The following is a 20490-nucleotide window of genomic DNA, read 5'->3' on the forward strand; positions in this document are numbered from 1 at the left end:
GCATAATTATAAAAGAAAAAAAACAAACCAACCCCTGAGTTTCCAAACAAATTTTGGCTAGCCTACAAGTTAGTAGCACACAAAATTAGTCATTGAAGTTAAAATGTTGGCAACCTGGAAGACTTACTCACCTCTTTCATCAGCTTTCCTGGAACAGATTTTATAATTTTACCTATAATTAGAAACAAACAAACAAATACTTTCTGTTATCACTGCCTGATCTTAAAGACATTTTGCTCTGCTACATTTTATGTACTCATTGTCTAGTACGTAATTTAAAAATATAATAGTTTTTAAAATCTGTATTTTTTTTTTAATTTGGCACAAAAAGCTATGAAAATAAAGTCTTCCACATATCTAGCTTATAACTTAATGCTTAACATTTTTCAAGAAAAGATACTTAAAATATGAAAAATGTACAGATGATTATCTGAATACTTTGGGGTGGGGTGGGGGGGTGGGGAAGCAAAGTACTCTAGATCTGCCTTTGTAATTTTTATAGAAGCTCAAACATAAATAGCTATATAGCACCATAACAGCAGTACTATATGACACCAGCATGGGCTCAATTTTCTGTATCTAAGTTCTTCATCCTTCATAAACATTTATCACAAAAGAATTCACAAAAACTGAGATTCTCCTCTTTCCCTGAAAAAATCGGCTAATCTGGAGAGATTCTGGAAGTATCCAGTCTTGAAATACTGGTGAGTAAAGTTTTACATATTGTACAGGCTACAGCTGTGGTCTTAAAAATCAGCTCTTCTGTCTTGTTAAGGCTATCAGGATACAGCATCATAACTTTGAATGCTGAAAAATGAAAGCGTCCAGGATTAGTTTTAAGCACTACATTTACAGTATTATTTTTCTTATCTACATGTGTCCTGGTTTCGGCTGAGATAAGAGTTAATTTTCTTTATAGTGGCTGGTATGGGGCTATGTTTTAACATGTCATTAAATTTGGAACTTATATCAGAAAGTAGGTACAGCGATCAAATGACAATAATAAAATCGCTTATTTCTCACAAAAAGCCCTACTGACATGCCAAGACTTGTTAAAACGATGTTTAGGGAAGTGAAGCATAGTCTCAGACATGAGATGCATTACAGTAAACACCATAATCATAAGCTTTGTTAACAACGTACAGTTGGATCTAGAGGCGAGGTCTGAAACAAAACAAAACCAAAATCTCATTCAATGACCTAGTAAGCACACTAAGAGAATGGCCACCCCAGCAGGTTCACACCATGACTGGGAGAAGCAGAAATGCAGTGGCACAGTTCAGACATGGCTTTCCTGGACCACACTGGTGCCAGAACCACAAGTGCTACAATATACAAAGACAGAACGACCATGAAGTTGACCTTGCCAGCTCAAGCCCACTATCCTGAGACAGCTACGTTGCAGCCAAGCTGTAAAGTCACACTGCAATCTACTTTTTGGATTTATTATCAACTGTTACATTAGACATCAAGAATTTCTCAACTTCTCAATTTCCATTTGGCCTGCCTACATCACACACGCCACTGCCTCAGATTCTATTAAGTAGTTCGTGTTAAAAGAGATCTTAACACTGGTTAATACTAAAAATATTAAATATTGCCATTTTCAGATTAAAATAAACAGACTTCAATCAACTAACACCCAAAGGTAGTTTATATTAAGAAATTGTTTATACCATCACACCTGTAAACAATGACTGACTTGTGCAGATTTGACTCGTGACAATACCGTAAGTTGTCTTGAACTATGAAATTTGCTAGAGAAATCTTATCACATTGCTTGCTGACATAAAGATTCAAAAGCAACCATTCAAACACTTTTTTCCATAATCTCAAAACACCCTTTTTCTTCAAGGAAAAAGTATCAGTGTATCTTGCTTGCTGAGCTAAAATTTTAAGGGCTGTGAAGGAGCAGAGTTCTTATTTCCCACCTACATACCCTCACACAAGAGTTATCTATTCATAACTACTATCATTCAATCACAGTAGCTACACTATTACTATTTGCCAGCATAAACAACTGGCATATTACATACCAAGATTCACATCAGGCAACATTTTGTCAAGAAACTGAGTCTCTCCTCCATTAGGGGACAGGAAGTCAGCTAAAAGCTGGCTGTTACTTAGTTCTGGATGTTGCAGAAGTTTCTTTGAGACAGAAGGAAAGAAAGAAGTATAAGTACTTTAAAACTAATCTTTAAAAAACAGTTTCTCTATAGCAAAAAGAGATATTCAAAAAGCATTATATTACCATAGATATTGTCATTTGCAAAAGATTTCTGTTTTCAGTCAATTGAAACTTCAACAAGTTTTATTTGCCCACTTCAGTCCTTTCTATAACCCAAGTTACTTGGAAACAAACAAACAAAATAGCAGACATTCTTTTATTAATTTTATATTATTGGTTTTAGAATATTCTTTGCTCCAAAAGTTTGTTTGATACCTGCAGATATTCCTGAAACTCCTCTCTCTTGGATTTTAAGAACTCGTAGTTCTTGGGACCAATGATTCTCTTTGAGGGAAGCTGAGCATCAGGAAACGTACCTAGTAAAGATATCAAGGAGATTCAATTATTCTTGTAATGCAGCAAACATTGGTTTCATTATTTTAAATTTCAGCTGAGTACTGAATGATAATCACAGCAGTGGGAAAGTGGCTTTCCAAATAATGGAGAACATACCGTGAAATTCCGTTAGCTTCGACTCAAGCACATAAAATTCAAGATACCTCCTGTAGACAGACCAGTGTTCAGGTTCATGCCCAACTAGAGGGAAAAAAAAACCCAAACCAACATTAAAAATAAACCAGGTTTTATGCCACTTGAGAGATTAATTAAGCAACAGCAAACGTATGTTGGATTATTATAGGAAGAACCTCAATGATATTAGTACCCCATATTGCCATAACAAAAAAAAAATCCCAGCCAGGCAACTTAAGTGTCAAATTAAAATGCATACCTGGTAGACAGACATGGTACTAGCACAGAAATTATCCTCTCATTAGGGGATGCCTAAAATCTAAACAACAGAGTGCTGCATAACTTCAAAATTTATCAGAGTTGACTATGTTAGATCTATTTTCAAACTTTTAACCAAATGATTTACAGAAATACTACTTGCTGAATACAGTCCTCTGCACCATCAGCTTGAATCCTGATCATTCTTCCTCCTGGAAGAGATCACTAAATAACTCTTAAACACTTCCTGCTTATTGTGGAAGTATTGGTTTCACTAACACAAATCTATGCAGCCCCAGGATGATGCTGTTTTCCTCACTCAATATGGATGTATTGCTATCTAGATACTGATAAACTATCTGCAAGCCAGGATGGTTCCTAATAAGCAAAACATTTTAATCTCCTAAGAACTATATTTTAAGATTATATAAAAAGTTATTTATTGTTCATTATTCCAAAGTTCAGAGTGGGTGATAGAAAAATATGCCAAGTGTTTATTAATATGAATCATAGGATCAGTATTTTTGGAAAAAGAAAACCTCGCACCTTGGCATGAAGTCTAAATGGAACTGATTCGTGCTGAGGAGTCAGTTCTCAACTTGTCAATACTAAATGTGATCATTTCGCTCTCAAACACATTTCCTCAGAATTTTCAAGTCATTGTTTCAAAATTAGAAGAACATGTATGCAAAATACACTGCAACAGCCATCAGAGTACAGCACAGTAGAATATTTTGAGATCATTTTTAAATGACATTTTATTTATCCACAACACTGCATACCTGCCCTTCTATCATTTCTCTCTACATCAATGCAGAACACAGGAATTCTCTCCTTTCTGTCTTTTCTTTCCAAGGAGGGATCGTCAAAAAAGTCTACATATGGGATGCTAATTTTCCATGCGGCAAGGTTGCGGGGTGTATTTGGGGTACTAACAGCCTCCTCAGGAGAATCATCTTCCATCACCATAACGCCTTCTTCAATCTGTAAAGATTCAAACATCAAGATCTACAGTTCTATTTTAATTGGTTCAGTCTACCTTTGCAAAATTTATATACGATAATGAAACATAAATCAAGTCTTTAAGTATGTGTCACTAAGTAATAAAAAAAAACAAAAAACCCATTCCATTAATAGAGTTTTCATGTAGATGAATTTCTATTTTTAGATCCACTGCAAATTAATTTGAAGTTAGCAACTTTTAGTGAGAACTGGAAGTTTTTATAACATTATCAAGTTCCATATCTGACACTTCGGGGGAATGGGGGGGAGAAGGAGGGAGTGTAGAAGTACTAGAGGAGACAGCTGGAAGAATGCCTTAGACAGGACTGAATGCTACAGGAACCAGCTTGGGTCCAGCAGATTTAGCTGCACTGCATTTTCCAGCATACTAGGACCCAAATTGAAGACTTGAGCTTACTAGGTCAGGCCAACAAGCTATCTAAACACAAGAGACAGAAGCCAACAGTGCACCAAGCTAGCAGGTCTCGCACCCCAACAGCTGAGTGCAACAGAGTACGTTGTGGACACATGAACCTGACTTGCTCTGCAAGGAGCAACACAACCACAATTGGGATTGATTCCTGCAGCCCAGAGCTCTTTGTATTTTCACAAGCATAGGCAAGCAGGTGAAAAAAAGAGTAGTCCTGTTTCCTTATAAAACTGGAATTGTTTGAATCTAATTTAGCCTGCTGCCAGGCTGCAAGGGCTTCTAAAACATCTCAACCCTGCGAGGAGGCAGGCACTGCCTGATGAGGAGCAACACCAAAGCCCATCGTCCTGCTCCAGCCTGTGCGGGCCACAGCAGCAGTCAGCACCACAATTTACAGAGCTACTATGTCGAGATAGGTTAGAGTTAAGCGACAATTCAAAAGTACATTATTTCAGTAAGTCTCACATAGAGACTCAAGAGTACTGCCACTTGTTAAAGTTAAAATAGGAGATTTTAACATACGAATTACAACATGTGAAACTACAGCCAACTGGAAAGCATGAATCCCACTTTCAAGTTCTTTTCCCTTAGCTTCATAATTTAAAGCCAAATTTCCCTCAAAGGCCAAGCCTAGGTGGCTTAACAAGTTTTGCCTGTACTGGGATAATCAAATTAATGCTTTAAGGCAATACAGCATCCCTGAAATAATTTGGGCTGTGTCTGCACTACAATATTCACATGAACATGACTCAACTGCAGCTGAAGCATATATGGTTCAACACCCATGAGCAATCTTTGTTCAGTTTTGTTTTGCCTTTGCATAATACTGAAACAATCCTTAAACTGGCTACAGCGTGGACCATTGTCTGCCAAAACAGATCTCCATAAGTCCACTAACTGAATCTCTGCTTTTCAAAACACACTTCTGCTTCCACTTACCTGATTTATTTGATAAAAAGAGAAACTGTGATGGGCAAAGAGCAGTCTCAGTTGCCGCTGTGCAGAGACCACACTCAGCTAAGGTGGTTCACAATTTGAGAGCTGAATTGCAGGCTGTGCTCTTTCACAAAGCAAACAAAAATAACCCCAGCCTGGAATGAACAACTAGGGCTCACAAACTGCAGGATGAACTTACACCAAAGAACAGAATAAATAGGACAGATGCTCTCTGAACCGCAACAACAGGGTTGTCAGGTAGCTTTACATCTATAAAGTCTTCTGTATGAGGTCTTACCCTCATTTTCCCCCTTCCCCAGGTTTTACACAGTTGTCACCACTGGACAGAAACAGCAGAACAATGTTTCAGGATAGCAACTCCAAGTCAACACCACCTGAGTTTCTGCAGCTGGGGCAAGCAGGAACTGGGTGCAATTTGCACTCACTCCCTCACCCTGTGAGGGCTGAGCTATCAGCTGCCAAAATTAAGACTTTATAATCTGTCCTGACTAAATGTGTATATTTGCATTAGCACTAAATAACCGATCTCCACAAGGACCTCCTTGCAAAAATGCAAGGCCATTCTAGAAACACTCAGGCTTACCTGATTCTGTAATTTTTTACTAAACTGAATGCTTAGGCTACGGACTTGATCAGAACTCAACTCTTGCCTACGTTTTCTGATGCCTTCTCTTTAATTTACCACTACTTGCAGCTCTCATCTCCCACCATTTATCCTATCAGTTGATACAGTGACTACACTCCCAGCACTGCCCAGCATTAGCATAAGGGCTTAGAGCAGGCAGGGGACAGTAATTTTTAAAGTGCTCTTTAAGGTGGCCATAACCTCCCTGCCGGCCTTCTTCACTCAGCCCTTCCAAGGTTGTATTGAATCATCAGCAAAGTTTCACAGGCTCATAACTTCTTTTCACCAGACCCCTCACCTGATTTCTAGCCTGGTTTTGGTAATAATCCTATGTAAATTTACAGGCTTTTCCACTACGACAACCACAGCACCTACATTAACTGTAAGCCAGGAAGCAGGAATTTCTGGGGTTTTTAATCCTCTTTCTAAACAGATTACCAGCCTAGAATAGTTATAGGTTGCCTCAGTCTCCTTCTATTTGTTTTACCCAACAAAGCTGCAAATTCAGTCTTCTGGCTGCCTTGGGAACAATACCTGTGCTTTAATATGCAGAATATCTTTTGCTATATTTAAAATTTAGCTGACAAAGACTGAGTGTGGTTTCATGGAATTACTATTATCACGTTAGCAGCTTACAAAGCTGCTGTCCAGAGCCATCACATATTTCTATCCCTACATTACTTCCTTAGATTAAATGGATGTTTCTTATAGGCTTTAACTGCAACCAACATGACTTTGTCCAAAAAAAAGGCAAAGACATTGTTTGGTTTCTGTCACAATGCACAGAACTCCATTTCACTGCCATTCTTTACCTTATATTTACCTTGAATCCATCAAGCTTACATTAACACCAATGAGTTAAATACCTAATCAGGATCTGTGTAGGAGGAAGTAACTCCCATATCCTCTGTATATAAGCTAATCAAAAAGTTGCTAAGTCTGCACTGCCACCATCTTACAATTATACTGTCATTTCCCAGATCATGTTTTTCTTGTCCCAGAGAGCTCTTCCTCTGACCCTGTGATATCTGCTAGGAAACTGCACCTCAGCACTTACTCAGACATTATTAGTGTTGAACTCCGTATGTTCAGTATTCACTCATTCATTCAGTATTCAAGTGAAGTCACAGCTCTGTCCAGCTATTCGGATGCACAGTAACCTTACAACAGTTCAGTGTTTTCTTTTCCCATTTCTTACCATCCACACTTACCAAGTGACAGGACTTAGGTATTTCTCAAACTTTGTCTAAGGTGGTTTTAGTAAAAATGTAGTATCCTCCCTTTATTTAATGAAGGGATTTGAGACAATGCTGCACTTAAAACTTTCCATTCTTGCATAAGCTAAAACCATTCTGTCCATTTGAAAACCTTCTTTAGTAAGGATTAGACTCTATATTGTCTCTCTTACTGAATTCAGCAACTTTTCACAAGTATCTTCTTGTGCTCTGGCACGAACACATGTTCCTTCTCTGAGCTCTGCTGCTTCAATTATGCTTATAGTAATTCCTCTACTACAGGGGAATTATACTTCCACACCCTTTGGCTAGCAGCATCTATGACAGCAATGCTGCAGAATTAACCCATTTTCATTAGAATCTCGCCTCAAAGAGAGAGAAGTTACCACAACAAGGACTTAACTGTCCAAGAAATTAATTGCAACAGTTCTGCCCCCTTAAAGACATGACATATGCAGATTTAGCCTCCACAGAAAATTGTCTTTTTTTCTCCTCTGAAAGAAAAAAAAACAAAACCAAAACACCTATCTAGAGTTCTAAGTTGCTGAGTCCTTCCCACCCTCTTCTGAAAGCAATTCTGAACAAGATGAATAATATAAACTCATATTTGCACTTGTATCTTCAGGCTGTGGAAAATGAGCTAGCAGTTTATCAAGGTGATAAATGCTTAAACGTTTTGTTTGTTAGGAACAGGTACAAAAGGTTGAATTGGCAGACACACTGTAAAAAATCCATGACTGCCAATAGCTTCTGACCAATTCCCTCCTCTTCCCCTTTAAAAATTTTCCATTTGTCCCCCAACTGTGCTTCAGATACCAATGTCCCATGCAATAATTCTACCATTGGCTATATTCATTGCTGTTTAGCATGAAAGAAAAACACTAGTTGAGGGAGACACCCAAGACAAATGAGAAAGGACCTACTGCGTCATGATCTTTAGAGAAAATGCTGCATCACAGACCAACTTGACCGCAATTTCTCCACTACCTTATCTACGGTTTTAAGGTCTTATGGCGAGCTTCAGATGAAAAGCCATGCATTGCGGTCCTATGCATACCTTATTATCCAGAATTATAAAATGGCATGGTAAGTTTTTAGAGAAAAATTCATTGCTTACAAAAATGTCTGACACCGCTACTTTTAGCTTTTCTGTGTACCAAAGGAATAAGCTCAGAGGCACACTAACTGGGGATGTGGCCTTGGCTTGTGAACGAATACAGAGAAAACAAGGCAACTTAATCAGAAGCCAGCACATGGAAATCCTGGAGTGAAGTAAGACAGCAGAAAAGGCAGAAACTTAACATTTTCAAATAAGGAAAGAAAAAAAACCCACCACCACCAAAGACTTAAAGACAAATTTAAAGCTTTTACTCACAAAATCATCCTCTTCATTTAAGTTATAGTTAGGCAACATAGCGCCCTCCATTGCAGAACTCTTGAATACACCTTTTATTTTGTTGCCTATTCTGCTGATTCCAAATGATTCTCCTCTCTTCTGTGTGGTCCTAGGATTACAAAAGCCAGAGTTCACAACACAAGGCATATTATTACACAGCGGCTCAATAGGCTGTTGCACATCATTTGCAGATAAGAGAAACAACTCTATAAACAAGTAGCCAATATATTTACAATTCCACTTAAATTGAAATTCATTTATGGCAAATTTGTTTTCTGATCGATCAGCAAAATTTCTTGACTACACTTTTAAGAGATATGAGATTCCCATAGGCTTAACCACGGCAAACATTAACGCTCTTATAATAGTATCCCAGTAATGAAGGACATAAAATAAACAATTAACTATGCAAACCAATTTTGTTTTGGCAGCAGAAAGTGTTGTATTGCTACAGGCATGCACAACAAGAAGGTCACTAACTCTGTCCTTTTCCAGGTACTCATATTTAAATATTTATCCACTCTTGCCAAGTACTGTAAATGGTGTCGTTAGATGCATTTTTTTTATATAAACATCCCAGAATTTTACAAGCATGTATGAGTCAAGATACACCTCTACTTTTACGCATTAGGGACAGACAAAGGAATGTGCAAGGAGCAAGACTGAGCATGAGAGAAAACAGATGCAACTGAAGAATCTCGGCTTGAAGAGCCAGTCTGGCTGAAAGACGAAGTCTTGACACTTACGACAAAGCATCCAAAAAGCAACAGGGTATGAAAAAAGAAAGATAATTGGGCAGGAAGCACACTCCTTACCGAGATAACAGATTTTATAGCATTCTTATGCCCTTACACAAGACTTGACACCAAAGATTATTTCTTACATAGAAATGCCAGTAATTCTGGAAAGAAAAATGTTTCTGTTGAATATGGAATCAGCGTAAGGTTACTTATGGTGATTCAATGAAAACAGTTGAAAGGCCAGTTAAAAATCAATGCAGTGAACTGCAGAATCAAAGACTCAAAAGAATTTTTTAGATTACTGAGATTAAAAGCACAATTAGTAATTTAGAGGACCAAAAAATATCCTAAATGTTTCTTTTTCCTTTAAAACAAAAATTAACTACTGAACAGCAGTACCAACAGAACAGCAGAGACCAGCAGGTAAAGCATCTTCATCGCCCAAAAAAGCACGTTGACAATATCAACTGCTGACTCAAAACATGCATGCGTGTGCTACTAACGATCTTCCTGTTTATAATTTTACCCAGACTGTGTACGTGACTAAAACTGCATAAATAATCCACTGTTTTTCCAAATCTTTTGCTTTTTCTATCTCATATTATTATCAACTCCAAAGCAGACAGGCACCATCTATCTTACTTATATCTGCTAACCAAAGATGAAGTTGCTTGGCTGTTTGTAGTCTAAATCCATGTCTAAAAAATTTTACTCAATTTTTAAACAATTTATTCCATATGTTATTGTGCTGAAGTGAACTTTTTCACATTGGGGACATACCTGAATTTTGTTCAAGAGCTTAATCACTGGGCTAGCAAAATATAAACCTTATTCAGACAAAACTAGACAGTTTTTCTAGAAGGGTAATAATTTAGACCTCCAACTTGACTCTTGAAGAGGTGTTCACCATTCCTATGAAAACTTGTGCAATTCTCAATGTTTTGAACAAAAACATTAACTCACACAAGCTCAGAGATTTGGTAAGAGTACTCCAGGCTCAGATCAGTTCTTTCCCACACTGATCATGCTCCAGCTGAAAGCAGAATACAGCTTTACCTGGAACTGCAGTACAAAGCTGTATGGAGCCAGGACTCAACCTGATAGCTAGGAACCATCCCTTCCTGCCCCAAGGCTGTGCCCACAGATCACGCCTAATCAACACAGAGCAATCACTAAACTGGAACAAGTATAAAGTGACAAACTAGGATGGAATCTCTTCACAGGAAGAGACACAAATTCAGAACAAACACTGGTGAGTCAGAGAGTACACAGAGATATGGAGGACAATGCATGGACAGAACTTAGGACTGGTTTGGCAAAAATCCTTGAGCAGACACGCAGAGCACAAACCAGATTAGATGAGCATGGAGAAAAGTCTGGGTATGTTAGCAGAGCCTGGCAGACAACAGGATGATCAATCTTTTGAGGATGCTGAGCAAGAAAAAAAAAATTTAAAAACCCAAAACCAAACAGGTATCAGGATGAAAATCTAATAGATTCTGGTTAAGCAGAAATAGGAGAAAGAACTTGAGGCTAGGTGGAAGGGAAGAGATGGGGCTAGGATATGGTTAGGTTCAATGCACAGGGGAAGAAAGAGGAGAGGAGGTGGCCAGTTTAGAATAGAGACCAAGTCTTTGAAGACCTGTGAACTCTGCTACTGTCAACAAATATATATGCAAAGCTCGTTGGGAAAAGTATCCCACTCCCTCTAGTGCTGATCCACGTAACGGCATTATTAGACCATCATTCTATAGTTGCTTTCTTGACAGGGCCCTGAGCGGAAAGTCTACAGGTTCCAACATTTCTGATGAATGATGTGACAACAAGAGGTTTGAATACATTTTTCTTTTTTTTTTTTTTAAAAAAGCTCCAGAAGTCACACATGCATAACATTAAAATATTACAATTGTTGTTCACTCTATAGCTGGGAATTGCAGACCAAGGATTGCATTAGTGCCACTGCGCACTGTGGCTCTTTAATCGTGGATGGTTGCAAAATAATTTTCCCACAGGATCCCTGCCTCATTCAGCACACTGAACAGATCTTCGCAAGTGATCAGCCAGGACCATGCAGCTGAAGAATGCTATTGTGAACCTCCGCGGGGAAAGAAGTACCAGAGAAGTCGTATGTATCAGAAAAGCTATATATTTACATGCACGTGAAGTCAGAATACCATTTTCTTTTGGCTGACCAAACCCCCTACACCCAACTGGGAGAAAAGCTGAGCTCATAGAGCTGTGCACCTCAAAATCAATGAACTGCACTTATATGTCAAGTACTTCTTATTGCTCAACACTCTAGCAAGTTATAACTCAATACACTGAACTGACACATAAAAGATAAAGAGTGTCTATGTACCTTGATTCCTAACCTGTAAAATGAAGTTGATAATGTTCCCTCAAGACTCAGGAATGGTATGAGTAATATATGAAATACTCATGCTCTGACAAATTCTAAGGAAAAGCCCATAACAAAAAAATTGCTTTCTGAGTTTGGATAGCATGTATTTAAAGAGGAACAAATAATGAGAAAACAAACCATTGAACAGCTATTAAGGCATTAATGAGTAACCACAGACTACCTACAGCAAATTATAAAAAATAGCATATGTTGTAATCAAACCTATAACAGTCACGAGAAAAGCTGCGGAGAGAACTAACGTGGGGAACTGCTGGTTTTGAGTGCTTGATAATATTCATAAAATGGTTATATTTTCATGCAATGTTAGGCAATGATCATCCTGGACACAGCTGTGCAAGATAAAACAAGCAGTTAAGTGGATAAAACCTCAAACAGGATCTGGAAATGTGACATGGAATAAAGGAAATTTTGGAGCAGCTAGCAGTCACAGCCCCCCCCCCAAAAAGCTTCAGGTTATGCAAATATATTTCAAAACTAATAACAACAGACAAATTGTTAACAGCAAACAATATTAATATATTGCAAACTTGTGAAATTAGTCATTAAGCAATTTCTAAACACTTGTGAAGATGACATGGGAAGTAAAGCTTATTGTGGGGAGAAATGCAGTTTAGTCCAGAGAAGACATTCACATTTTTACAAATAAAATGGACAGTTAATTGCTGTTATAAAGGCTGTGTGATGCAGTCATGATAGATGCAGCGTAACTAATACACAACATTTATTGAGCGTTAGACAGACTTACCGGAAGTCATCCAAACTCAGGCTACTTCTGCAACAACAGGCACATAAATTACCTCAGAGCCCAGGAGAAAATAATGTTAAAAGAAAAAAAAAAAAGGCAAACCAAATTTGGCAGACCTATCCCAACAAAACTGAACATGCTTCGACCATCACTACAGATTAATAAAAAATGTGGTACAATTAGGAGTTCCTGACCTAAAATCCTAAGAAAGTGAAATGTGAACAGTACCTGCACATTTCATGACCACAATCTTGGCCTTTGAATTTAAGACCTCAGTTATTGAAACTTTCAGGTCTTCACTGACATTCAACACAAGCAGCTACCAGTTTATAGAGAACGGCTTTCATTCTCAAAGTTACCTGTAGTGCCAAACAGGCAGATAACTTTTTCTATAACCTATGTTCAGAAGTCATGTAGGAATCTAGCTCATTTGGCCAATACAAAGAAAAGGCTGTGGACTTACTCTATGCAATAACACCACCTCCTACCCCTCCTCCCCATTAAGAAATAGTAAAAAACACTATTAAAATATCTTTATTTGTTTATTTCACAGATTTTAAGAACTGTCATGTATTTTTGACATTCTACATAACCTGGTACATGGAACCAACGCCTCAGCCATCAACTCAGTAATTCGAACCGAGATGTTTAAATGGATTGCCTATAAACACAGTCACCGCATACATGATTTTAATTCACTGGAGCTACTGAATTCTGGACAAAATTATATGGGATTAAAATATTTGAATTTTAGCTTTTATTTTACAAGACGAACTAATTCTAAGGCATATTACACTGTCTTTAAGTCATGTTAACTGTGAAACTGGAAACATAACCTATCAAGTTGGAACTGATGGTGACAAACAATTACATTGCACACAACTGTTTACAGACTTTATTCTGTGGGTTTTACTCCTAACCACTCCCCAGAATTGTTTATATCTTTTCTACTTGGTCCTTTACTGGAAAAATGTTTTAATTTTATTGTTATCCCAATGATGAGAAATCAGGATGTGTCTATTTCTATATGTGGTCACGGTCTGTAGAAAATCAAGGCAGATATACAGCTACCCAGAAATGTGAGAGTTTATATCACATAATGGCTTTTCTTTTTTTGTTAGACTTCCAACACAGAATACCTTTAAGTAACATAGTAATGTATTATAAATACATAAATATGAGAGAGGGAAGAGGGAATTCTTGTCCTCTCTTCCACACACCCAAAATTAAGTCGCCAGAATTGGAACTTAAAACATCAGTTTTCACTGGCCACACACATTAAACATTAGGTGGAAAATATCAGTTAGAGTTAAACTGTTGACAACCACAGCTAGTTATCAAGTTATCAGAATATCCTCAATGTGACTTCTTTACACTCCAGAAATACTTGGGACTTCTCATCTATTATCTTAGCAGTTTTCATTTGTCCTGTCTGTACACAAAAAGCTATAATTATTTTGTACAGTTCAAAGAAGTGATTCAAACCAGAAATTACACAGATAGTCACTTCTTCCTACTTTCCCACTTGTATTTTCTAGAAACTGCTCTATAATTTTCTTCTCTTACAATAAGTGAAATCTTTCAACACATTACCCACATGTACATTCCACTGGGGTTTCATATCTACTACTTGATCTGACTTTTTAACCAGCAGCATCTATGCAATACACACACAGTACCCCTAGCAAAGCATCAAAGATATGGAAAACAAAACTCATCTCTTTGCATATAATTTCTCTCAACTGGAACTAATGCTAGAATAGGGAAGAGAAGGCAGGACAAGGTATGTGCATATGGATAACATCTGGAATAATTCCATAAGTAACCTTTTTAAAATTTTTTTTTGTAATTTTCTTTTCCTTGGCAGTGAGGGTCTGTACCAGATTCTGCAGAAACTCCAAAGCAACAGGCAAACTACTTGCAGATAGGACCTCAGACAGGACCTCTGTTTCATGGAAATAATCAATAAGGCACCACTTCAGGAACATACAGTATCTCATATCATAAACCAGCATATATACTCAGGACATTCAAATTGGTCTAAAACATAAAACAGATACATTTTCAGTAAGGCTATGGATGCTGTTTGAACTCCAGGGGAATATGTTGTAACAGTCCCTAAACAAGATTTGCTTACTTTGTAGCCAGAGATGTATTTCAAAAACTCCAGGTAGAGACTGCCTGTAATTTCACCCTTTCTGTTTTCAAAAGCAAAGCACCAAGGAGGCGACCTAAATGTTTTCACACTTTAACTAGATTTAAGAAGTGTATGACAGGATACTTTCAACCCTTGACATGAATAATTTAGGGAAAGATAGCAGAAGGCAGATATAAAGGTCTGGATGAAACCCTGTAGCCATCTTTGACAGAAGCTGGAGTGTGTTTTAAGGTCACCATTCCTAGTGGAGTATCACATAGGGGAGAAACGCAGTTTGGTCTAGCTGCCTTCCATGCCTCTTTGCTAAGAAACAGAAGCTTGTCAGCACCAATCTGACAAAGCACTACACCAAAGCTTGAGTCCTGGATCTACAAGAACTATAAAGACTACATAATAGATGTCACCAATGGAGATGTATTAAAGAGAACGATCATGCAGTTTTTGAAGAATGTTAGCAGGGGAGAAAGGGATCTCAGAATAATACACCTCACAGTAGGCTGCAAATCAAGAGGGCTGCTGCTAGGTGTATCTCTAATGAAAGCAGAAAAAGTTAAATAAATTGCTGTCACTCCTCTAGAAGAGTAATCTAAGATGATAAACAATAGCCTTTTCTACAGTATTGTGGATCTTATTTCATACCAAGAAAGAAAACCTACCCAAATTAAAGACTGTCTCATTGAAGTTTTCCTTCTTTTGGCTAGACCGTAAGAGCAATTCAGTTGGGCTAGTCTATGACTGAGCCATCCAGCATAAAATGAAAGACAAGAAATGATAAGACCTCAAGCTTATTCAACCCATCCCCACAGTGGAAGATCACCCATCCATACCACAGGAGATGCTCTTCTCCTTCTCCACAGGCCCTAAGGGGCCTGAAGGTGGTCTGTAAGTATACAGCCCAAGCCTAGAAACAAGGCTTCTGATGCTACATTTCTGCAATGAATGGGAAGAGTTGGGGGAGAGAAAACACATTTGACCTAGGAGAAATGGCAAATCCTCCTTGTCACAACAAGAGGAGATTCCCATTGCATGAACAGGTTGGTTAGACGCAGGGTACACTGTACCTATCCCTGTAAGACCTGAAATCCAAGAAGACCCAGCTTTGCACCAACAAAATGGTATTTACATATACACTCAATTAAATCACCACTTTATTTCCACTTTATCTTATTCTCACTGTACATTTATTTTTCCCTTCCCCCTTCCCAAATGTTGAGGTCTAAATCACTTTTTAAATTCTTTAACATAAAACACTTCAAAGCGAAGAGACTTCTTGTATAATATTGCCTGCTCCTTCAGTATGTGATTTGTCCACTTAAAAAAAAAGTAGAGCTAAAATTTAGTCAAATTAGTATCAGGCAGTAGCAAAATTCCTATGGTTTAATATTTTCACACTTTTAACTAAAAAAAAAAAAAAAAAAAAAAAAGAAAAACACTTAAAGATTCTACCATACCTACCTGTTAAACTTTGAATTGCGTGTTGGTGACTCTGCTCCTCTTAAAAGGTGTCTGAAGTACTGCAACAGACAAATAAGGTATCAAAGAAAAGACTGGGTTAACTGAGGTAAGGGCTACTATGCAATGACATTGCAGAATTCAGGAAACAAGAACAGAAGTAAAAGGTAAGCTGCCCATAACCTAGCAGTTAGAATACTCACTGGGAAAGGGACAGACCAAATTTGCAATACATGCTCCCAAGACTACTTATTTTGCTTTACATAGTCTTGGGATTAATAAAACAAAAACTAAACCAGAAATAAAACTAAAATTAAGCACCAAAATCCATGTCTCCTCCTCGTTAAAAATCAAGCATTTGAAGCTTTATAGCTATTATGGGAAAGATGACCATCAATACCATTTTTGAGAAATACACTTTATTAAGAATAACACCAAGTAAGGTAAGTACCCATTCCCAGGACAAGTCAGTATATTCTCCCCCAAATAAATGTGAGAATCTTAACATGCAACCTGATTTACACACACAACCTCTAAAAGGGACAAGAATTCAGACTCACCCCTGCATTTAAAGTGTTTCCTATTAGAAGGCTTTAGGCAGCTGCTGGCCCAGTATGGGGATTTTTTTTTAATATCATCAAATAAATAGATTCTTAAAAGTGTTCTATGTCTATCACACAGATTACTTTTGCATCAAATTTGCAATCATAAAAGAAGGGGTGGAGAGGATTTTATAATAGCAGTGATATACACACATTGTTACATCAAAAAATGAAGAGATTTATTCTTATTCTGTTGACGTTGTGCTGAACTAGAGTAAATTCAGTTCTCTTCCTGAGATTGGTCCCAGCTCTGGCACGCTAACTAAAGTGGAAAGTGGAGACATATTTTTCAGTTCCACATGCACATGACTGTTGTAAATACAGTATCCTAAAAAAAAAAACAAACACCAACAAAACAATCTTGCTTTAAGACTACTCTTCAAATCTTTCACACTTACCTCATCACTGTGACAGAACATAGGAGTAAAAACGTTCTCAAGTAGAGAAAGTACATGCTCATAAGCTTCAAAAAGACACCTCATAGTTTGAAGTTTCACAACATCCACATATGGACCTTCAGCAACTATAAAAAAAAATTGTAAATATAAATATATATATATATGGGCATATAAAGTTTGGGTTTTTTCTGGTCTGAGTTTGTGATTGTTTTGCAAGCTAAACAGAAATAAACCAACAAAATAAGGCTTAAGCACAATATAGCAAGGGGGTAACAATTTTTAAAACTATGACAAAAGTAAAGATTGATCATATTTAGATGAATTAGTCTTCACTTTATTACAGAATGTTGTTTAAATTCCAGTGTAAGTTATTCCTTTCAAATTCAGACTTACTTCTTTGAATCTCTTCCACAATAAAAGGGTCAAATCTAATTTTGTCAATGCTTTCATCCAAACAATAAGTTTTGTAAATTTTCTGTACTTCCTCATGAAGAGACATCTTTTCAGTATCGGATAGTTCTGGTCGCAAAATTCGGTCATTGAATTCCTCTGACAAGTAAAGGAAAGAAAATGGAGTTGTTGATCCACTTGGCTAACAAATAGCATCTTGAAGCAACCTATAGCATCAACTCATTTTCCAGCAGATATAGTAATTTGTAAAACTTTAAGATGAATAGAAACAGAAGACATCTCAAAATCTCAGGTAATAACATAGCTGCCTTCTTATTAACTATTAGTCCAGATTTGTTCATAAAATTATTACTAAAAATATATTGCAATTAAAACTAATTATTCCTTATCACAGTAAGGATAAATCCATGAAGTTTTTCCTGGCAGAAGAATGAATCAGAAGAATGAATTTTTTCTTCCTAATTTCCAAATTACAAATTGTAGTTTTCTTTTAGCATGATTTTGAGTTCATGCTAGACACATACAGAGCCCCAACAGCCCTTTATACCAGTCATCTGCCTATTCTGGTGCTATTTCATTCCTAAGACACAACCCATCATAGTATTTTCAATTGTATCTTTAATATCAGACTAACTTAAGAATGAACTTCCCCTGACAAAATAAAAATTCTATCCAACACAATTATTGTGCAATCCTACTTGATTTAATGGACCATCCCATTAATAGCATGACTACTGGCCAGAAAAAAGGGAAAATAAGGCAGCATTTGATTCATTTTTCAATGGAAAACAAAACTCTTCAGAGAAAGTCTGCCAAGACCCTTCTGGGTTTTTTCGGGTTTATTTTCCTCAGTAAGCGCTTCTTATCCCAAATATTTCTGTCAAGTGAAGAACCACTTAGAGTAGACAGTTTGAGACAGCATAGCTTGAGACACCTAAATCTCATTCTTTGTTTTATAAGCTAATATACAGACTTGCCACCTATGAGAATGCAAGAGAAGTTCAGAAGGAAGAAAATGCTGAGGTTTACCCAGAAAAAATGATTGATCATGGGCAACAGCCACAGTTTGAGTAACCTTCCTGTTAGAGGAAGCAGCTCTAGAGAGCTCTAGAAGGGTCAGCTTAAACCCTCCCTGCAGGTACCACCAGCACTGAAAAGGTAATCGCTTTGTTGTTTTTTTGGTGAGGAGAGGAGTTTTTCTGACCAATGTTTGGAAGGATTATGAGCACATAAGAAGCTGCATGCACAGAGATTATGTTTCTCTTACGTAAGGATCAACGATTTCTGCAGTATTTTATGAGAGAAAGTCTGTCTAATTTAATTTCACATCTTCCTGATGTTATGTATGGGCTTGGGATATGAAGACACACCCATTATTTCCTATGCAACATGGAAATACTTGTTTACTAAAAACTAAAACAAAAAAAAAAAAAAACACAAAAAAACCCAACCAAAAAACCCCCATTATTTTGGTAAGCCAGTAATTAACTACTAGTTGACCAAAAAACTTGAAATAAACCACTCTAACTTACAGAAACTTCACAGTAAACCTTATCATTGGAAAACAGAAGGCTTTTCAAACAACACTTGTGTAATGGTAAAACCAAATGCACGCTGCATAACCAAGGTACAGGTTACTGAATAGAAGGTTTCAGCACCTTTAATGTTCCTGTCATGTTTCTGTTCTTTACAGAAATCAGAATTTTAAAGCTAAAAGAACATGAGAAGCTTTTAATGATGAACAGCCCATTTTAGTAATACTTCAGTAACCACATTTTTTAAAAAAGGCAACTGTACTTTGGTATCAGCAGCCAGAACTTTTTTCTTACAAGAATATTGTATTTTAAAATGTCCAACCTTTATCAATAAACAGAAATAGAACTCAGACCTACAGTCCACACCAACATTAACATTGCCAAGATTAGCATTCAAGAATCAGGACATATTAAAGTGAACATAGATCCTGAAAGGTAATCTCTTGCTTAACAATGCTGCCTAGTTCCGAGACTGAATATTCACTTCAACGTGAAAATGCTTAAAGCTTTTAAAGATCATCAAATATACCTCGGCACATGTATGCAATCTTACCTACAGTCAGGCAGAACTGCAGCACATGGACTGCCCCTTCCTGTTTTAGGAAGTTCATAAACCGAAATAAAAGGTCTTGCTGATCTCTGATCTCCTTTAGTTCCAATTTCAGGACCTTAGTAGGTTAAAAATGCAGTCAGACAATTTTCAAACTTTCAGTGAGTACATAAATAATGCAAGGAGCTGTAGAACAAAAACAACAGATAAAGTAAAACACTTATTCAAAACAGGAAAGGAAATAAATGTTGCCTTTGCTTACAGATGGTTTTTTATTTCTTGGCTCTGCAAATTTCTGAAGGAATGGAACCAATGAAGAAGTAGGTTCAGTTGCTTTCTCAGGCTGTAGAAAAAAATGACAAGAGACAATTGGGTAAGAAAGCTTCCTTAATGGGTGAACAAATTACTACTCTCTTAACTCTGTCAGTACTCACTGGACTATCATCAATGAAGATCAGCAGCAAATGGTTGACAGTGTCCTGCAAGAAAACACAATACAAAATTACTATTAAAGAAACTCAACTATTCAGATTAAAATAATTTCACTACTATGTTACACAAAAGTTTAAACCTGTGGATCTATTAATACTTAAAAAGTATTAATAGCCTGGCAAGTATATAAAAGCCTGGCAACACATGTTTGAGAATTAACCTCCAACGGTCTCTTCAACTATTTACAAGTCAAGGAATTTCTGAAGAGACCTGCACAGAAACGTTCTTTACCCAGTGGAGGAAAGCTCTCCAAAGTATTTTTACTGTTAGTGCAGATCTAATGAACTACTAATACTTACACAGCTACAGTACTTTCTGCTTGCAGCTAGGGGACATCTTCACAAGTATTGCAATTTTGCCTACTAAAATACATGCATAAATAAA

The 20490-nt window shown here is 37.1% G+C and overlaps 1 protein-coding gene across 3 annotated transcripts in view; it reads right to left on the reverse strand.

Annotated features, from left to right (window-relative positions):
- Nucleotides 1-20490, reverse strand: part of SNX14 (sorting nexin 14) — a 72360-nt gene that overhangs the window by 15651 nt on the left and 36219 nt on the right. For 2 of the 3 annotated variants that reach the window (XM_072855406.1, XM_072855407.1), the window contains 13 exons: nucleotides 20049-20093; nucleotides 19877-19957; nucleotides 19618-19732; nucleotides 17512-17667; nucleotides 17119-17243; nucleotides 16122-16180; nucleotides 12509-12535; nucleotides 8581-8710; nucleotides 3739-3940; nucleotides 2681-2764; nucleotides 2444-2544; nucleotides 2037-2148; nucleotides 132-172 (listed from right to left, as the gene is read on the reverse strand). In XM_072855406.1, coding sequence (XP_072711507.1) covers nucleotides 132-172; nucleotides 2037-2148; nucleotides 2444-2544; nucleotides 2681-2764; nucleotides 3739-3940; nucleotides 8581-8710; nucleotides 12509-12535; nucleotides 16122-16180; nucleotides 17119-17243; nucleotides 17512-17667; nucleotides 19618-19732; nucleotides 19877-19957; nucleotides 20049-20093 — 1278 coding nt within the window. The remainder of the gene's footprint in view (nucleotides 1-131; nucleotides 173-2036; nucleotides 2149-2443; nucleotides 2545-2680; nucleotides 2765-3738; nucleotides 3941-8580; nucleotides 8711-12508; nucleotides 12536-16121; nucleotides 16181-17118; nucleotides 17244-17511; nucleotides 17668-19617; nucleotides 19733-19876; nucleotides 19958-20048; nucleotides 20094-20490) is intronic. The other variant, XM_072855405.1, reaches the window with a different exon arrangement.

Source organism: Ciconia boyciana, chromosome 3 (assembly GCF_034638445.1).
Source record: "Ciconia boyciana chromosome 3, ASM3463844v1, whole genome shotgun sequence".
Classification (NCBI taxonomy): domain Eukaryota; kingdom Metazoa; phylum Chordata; class Aves; order Ciconiiformes; family Ciconiidae; genus Ciconia; species Ciconia boyciana.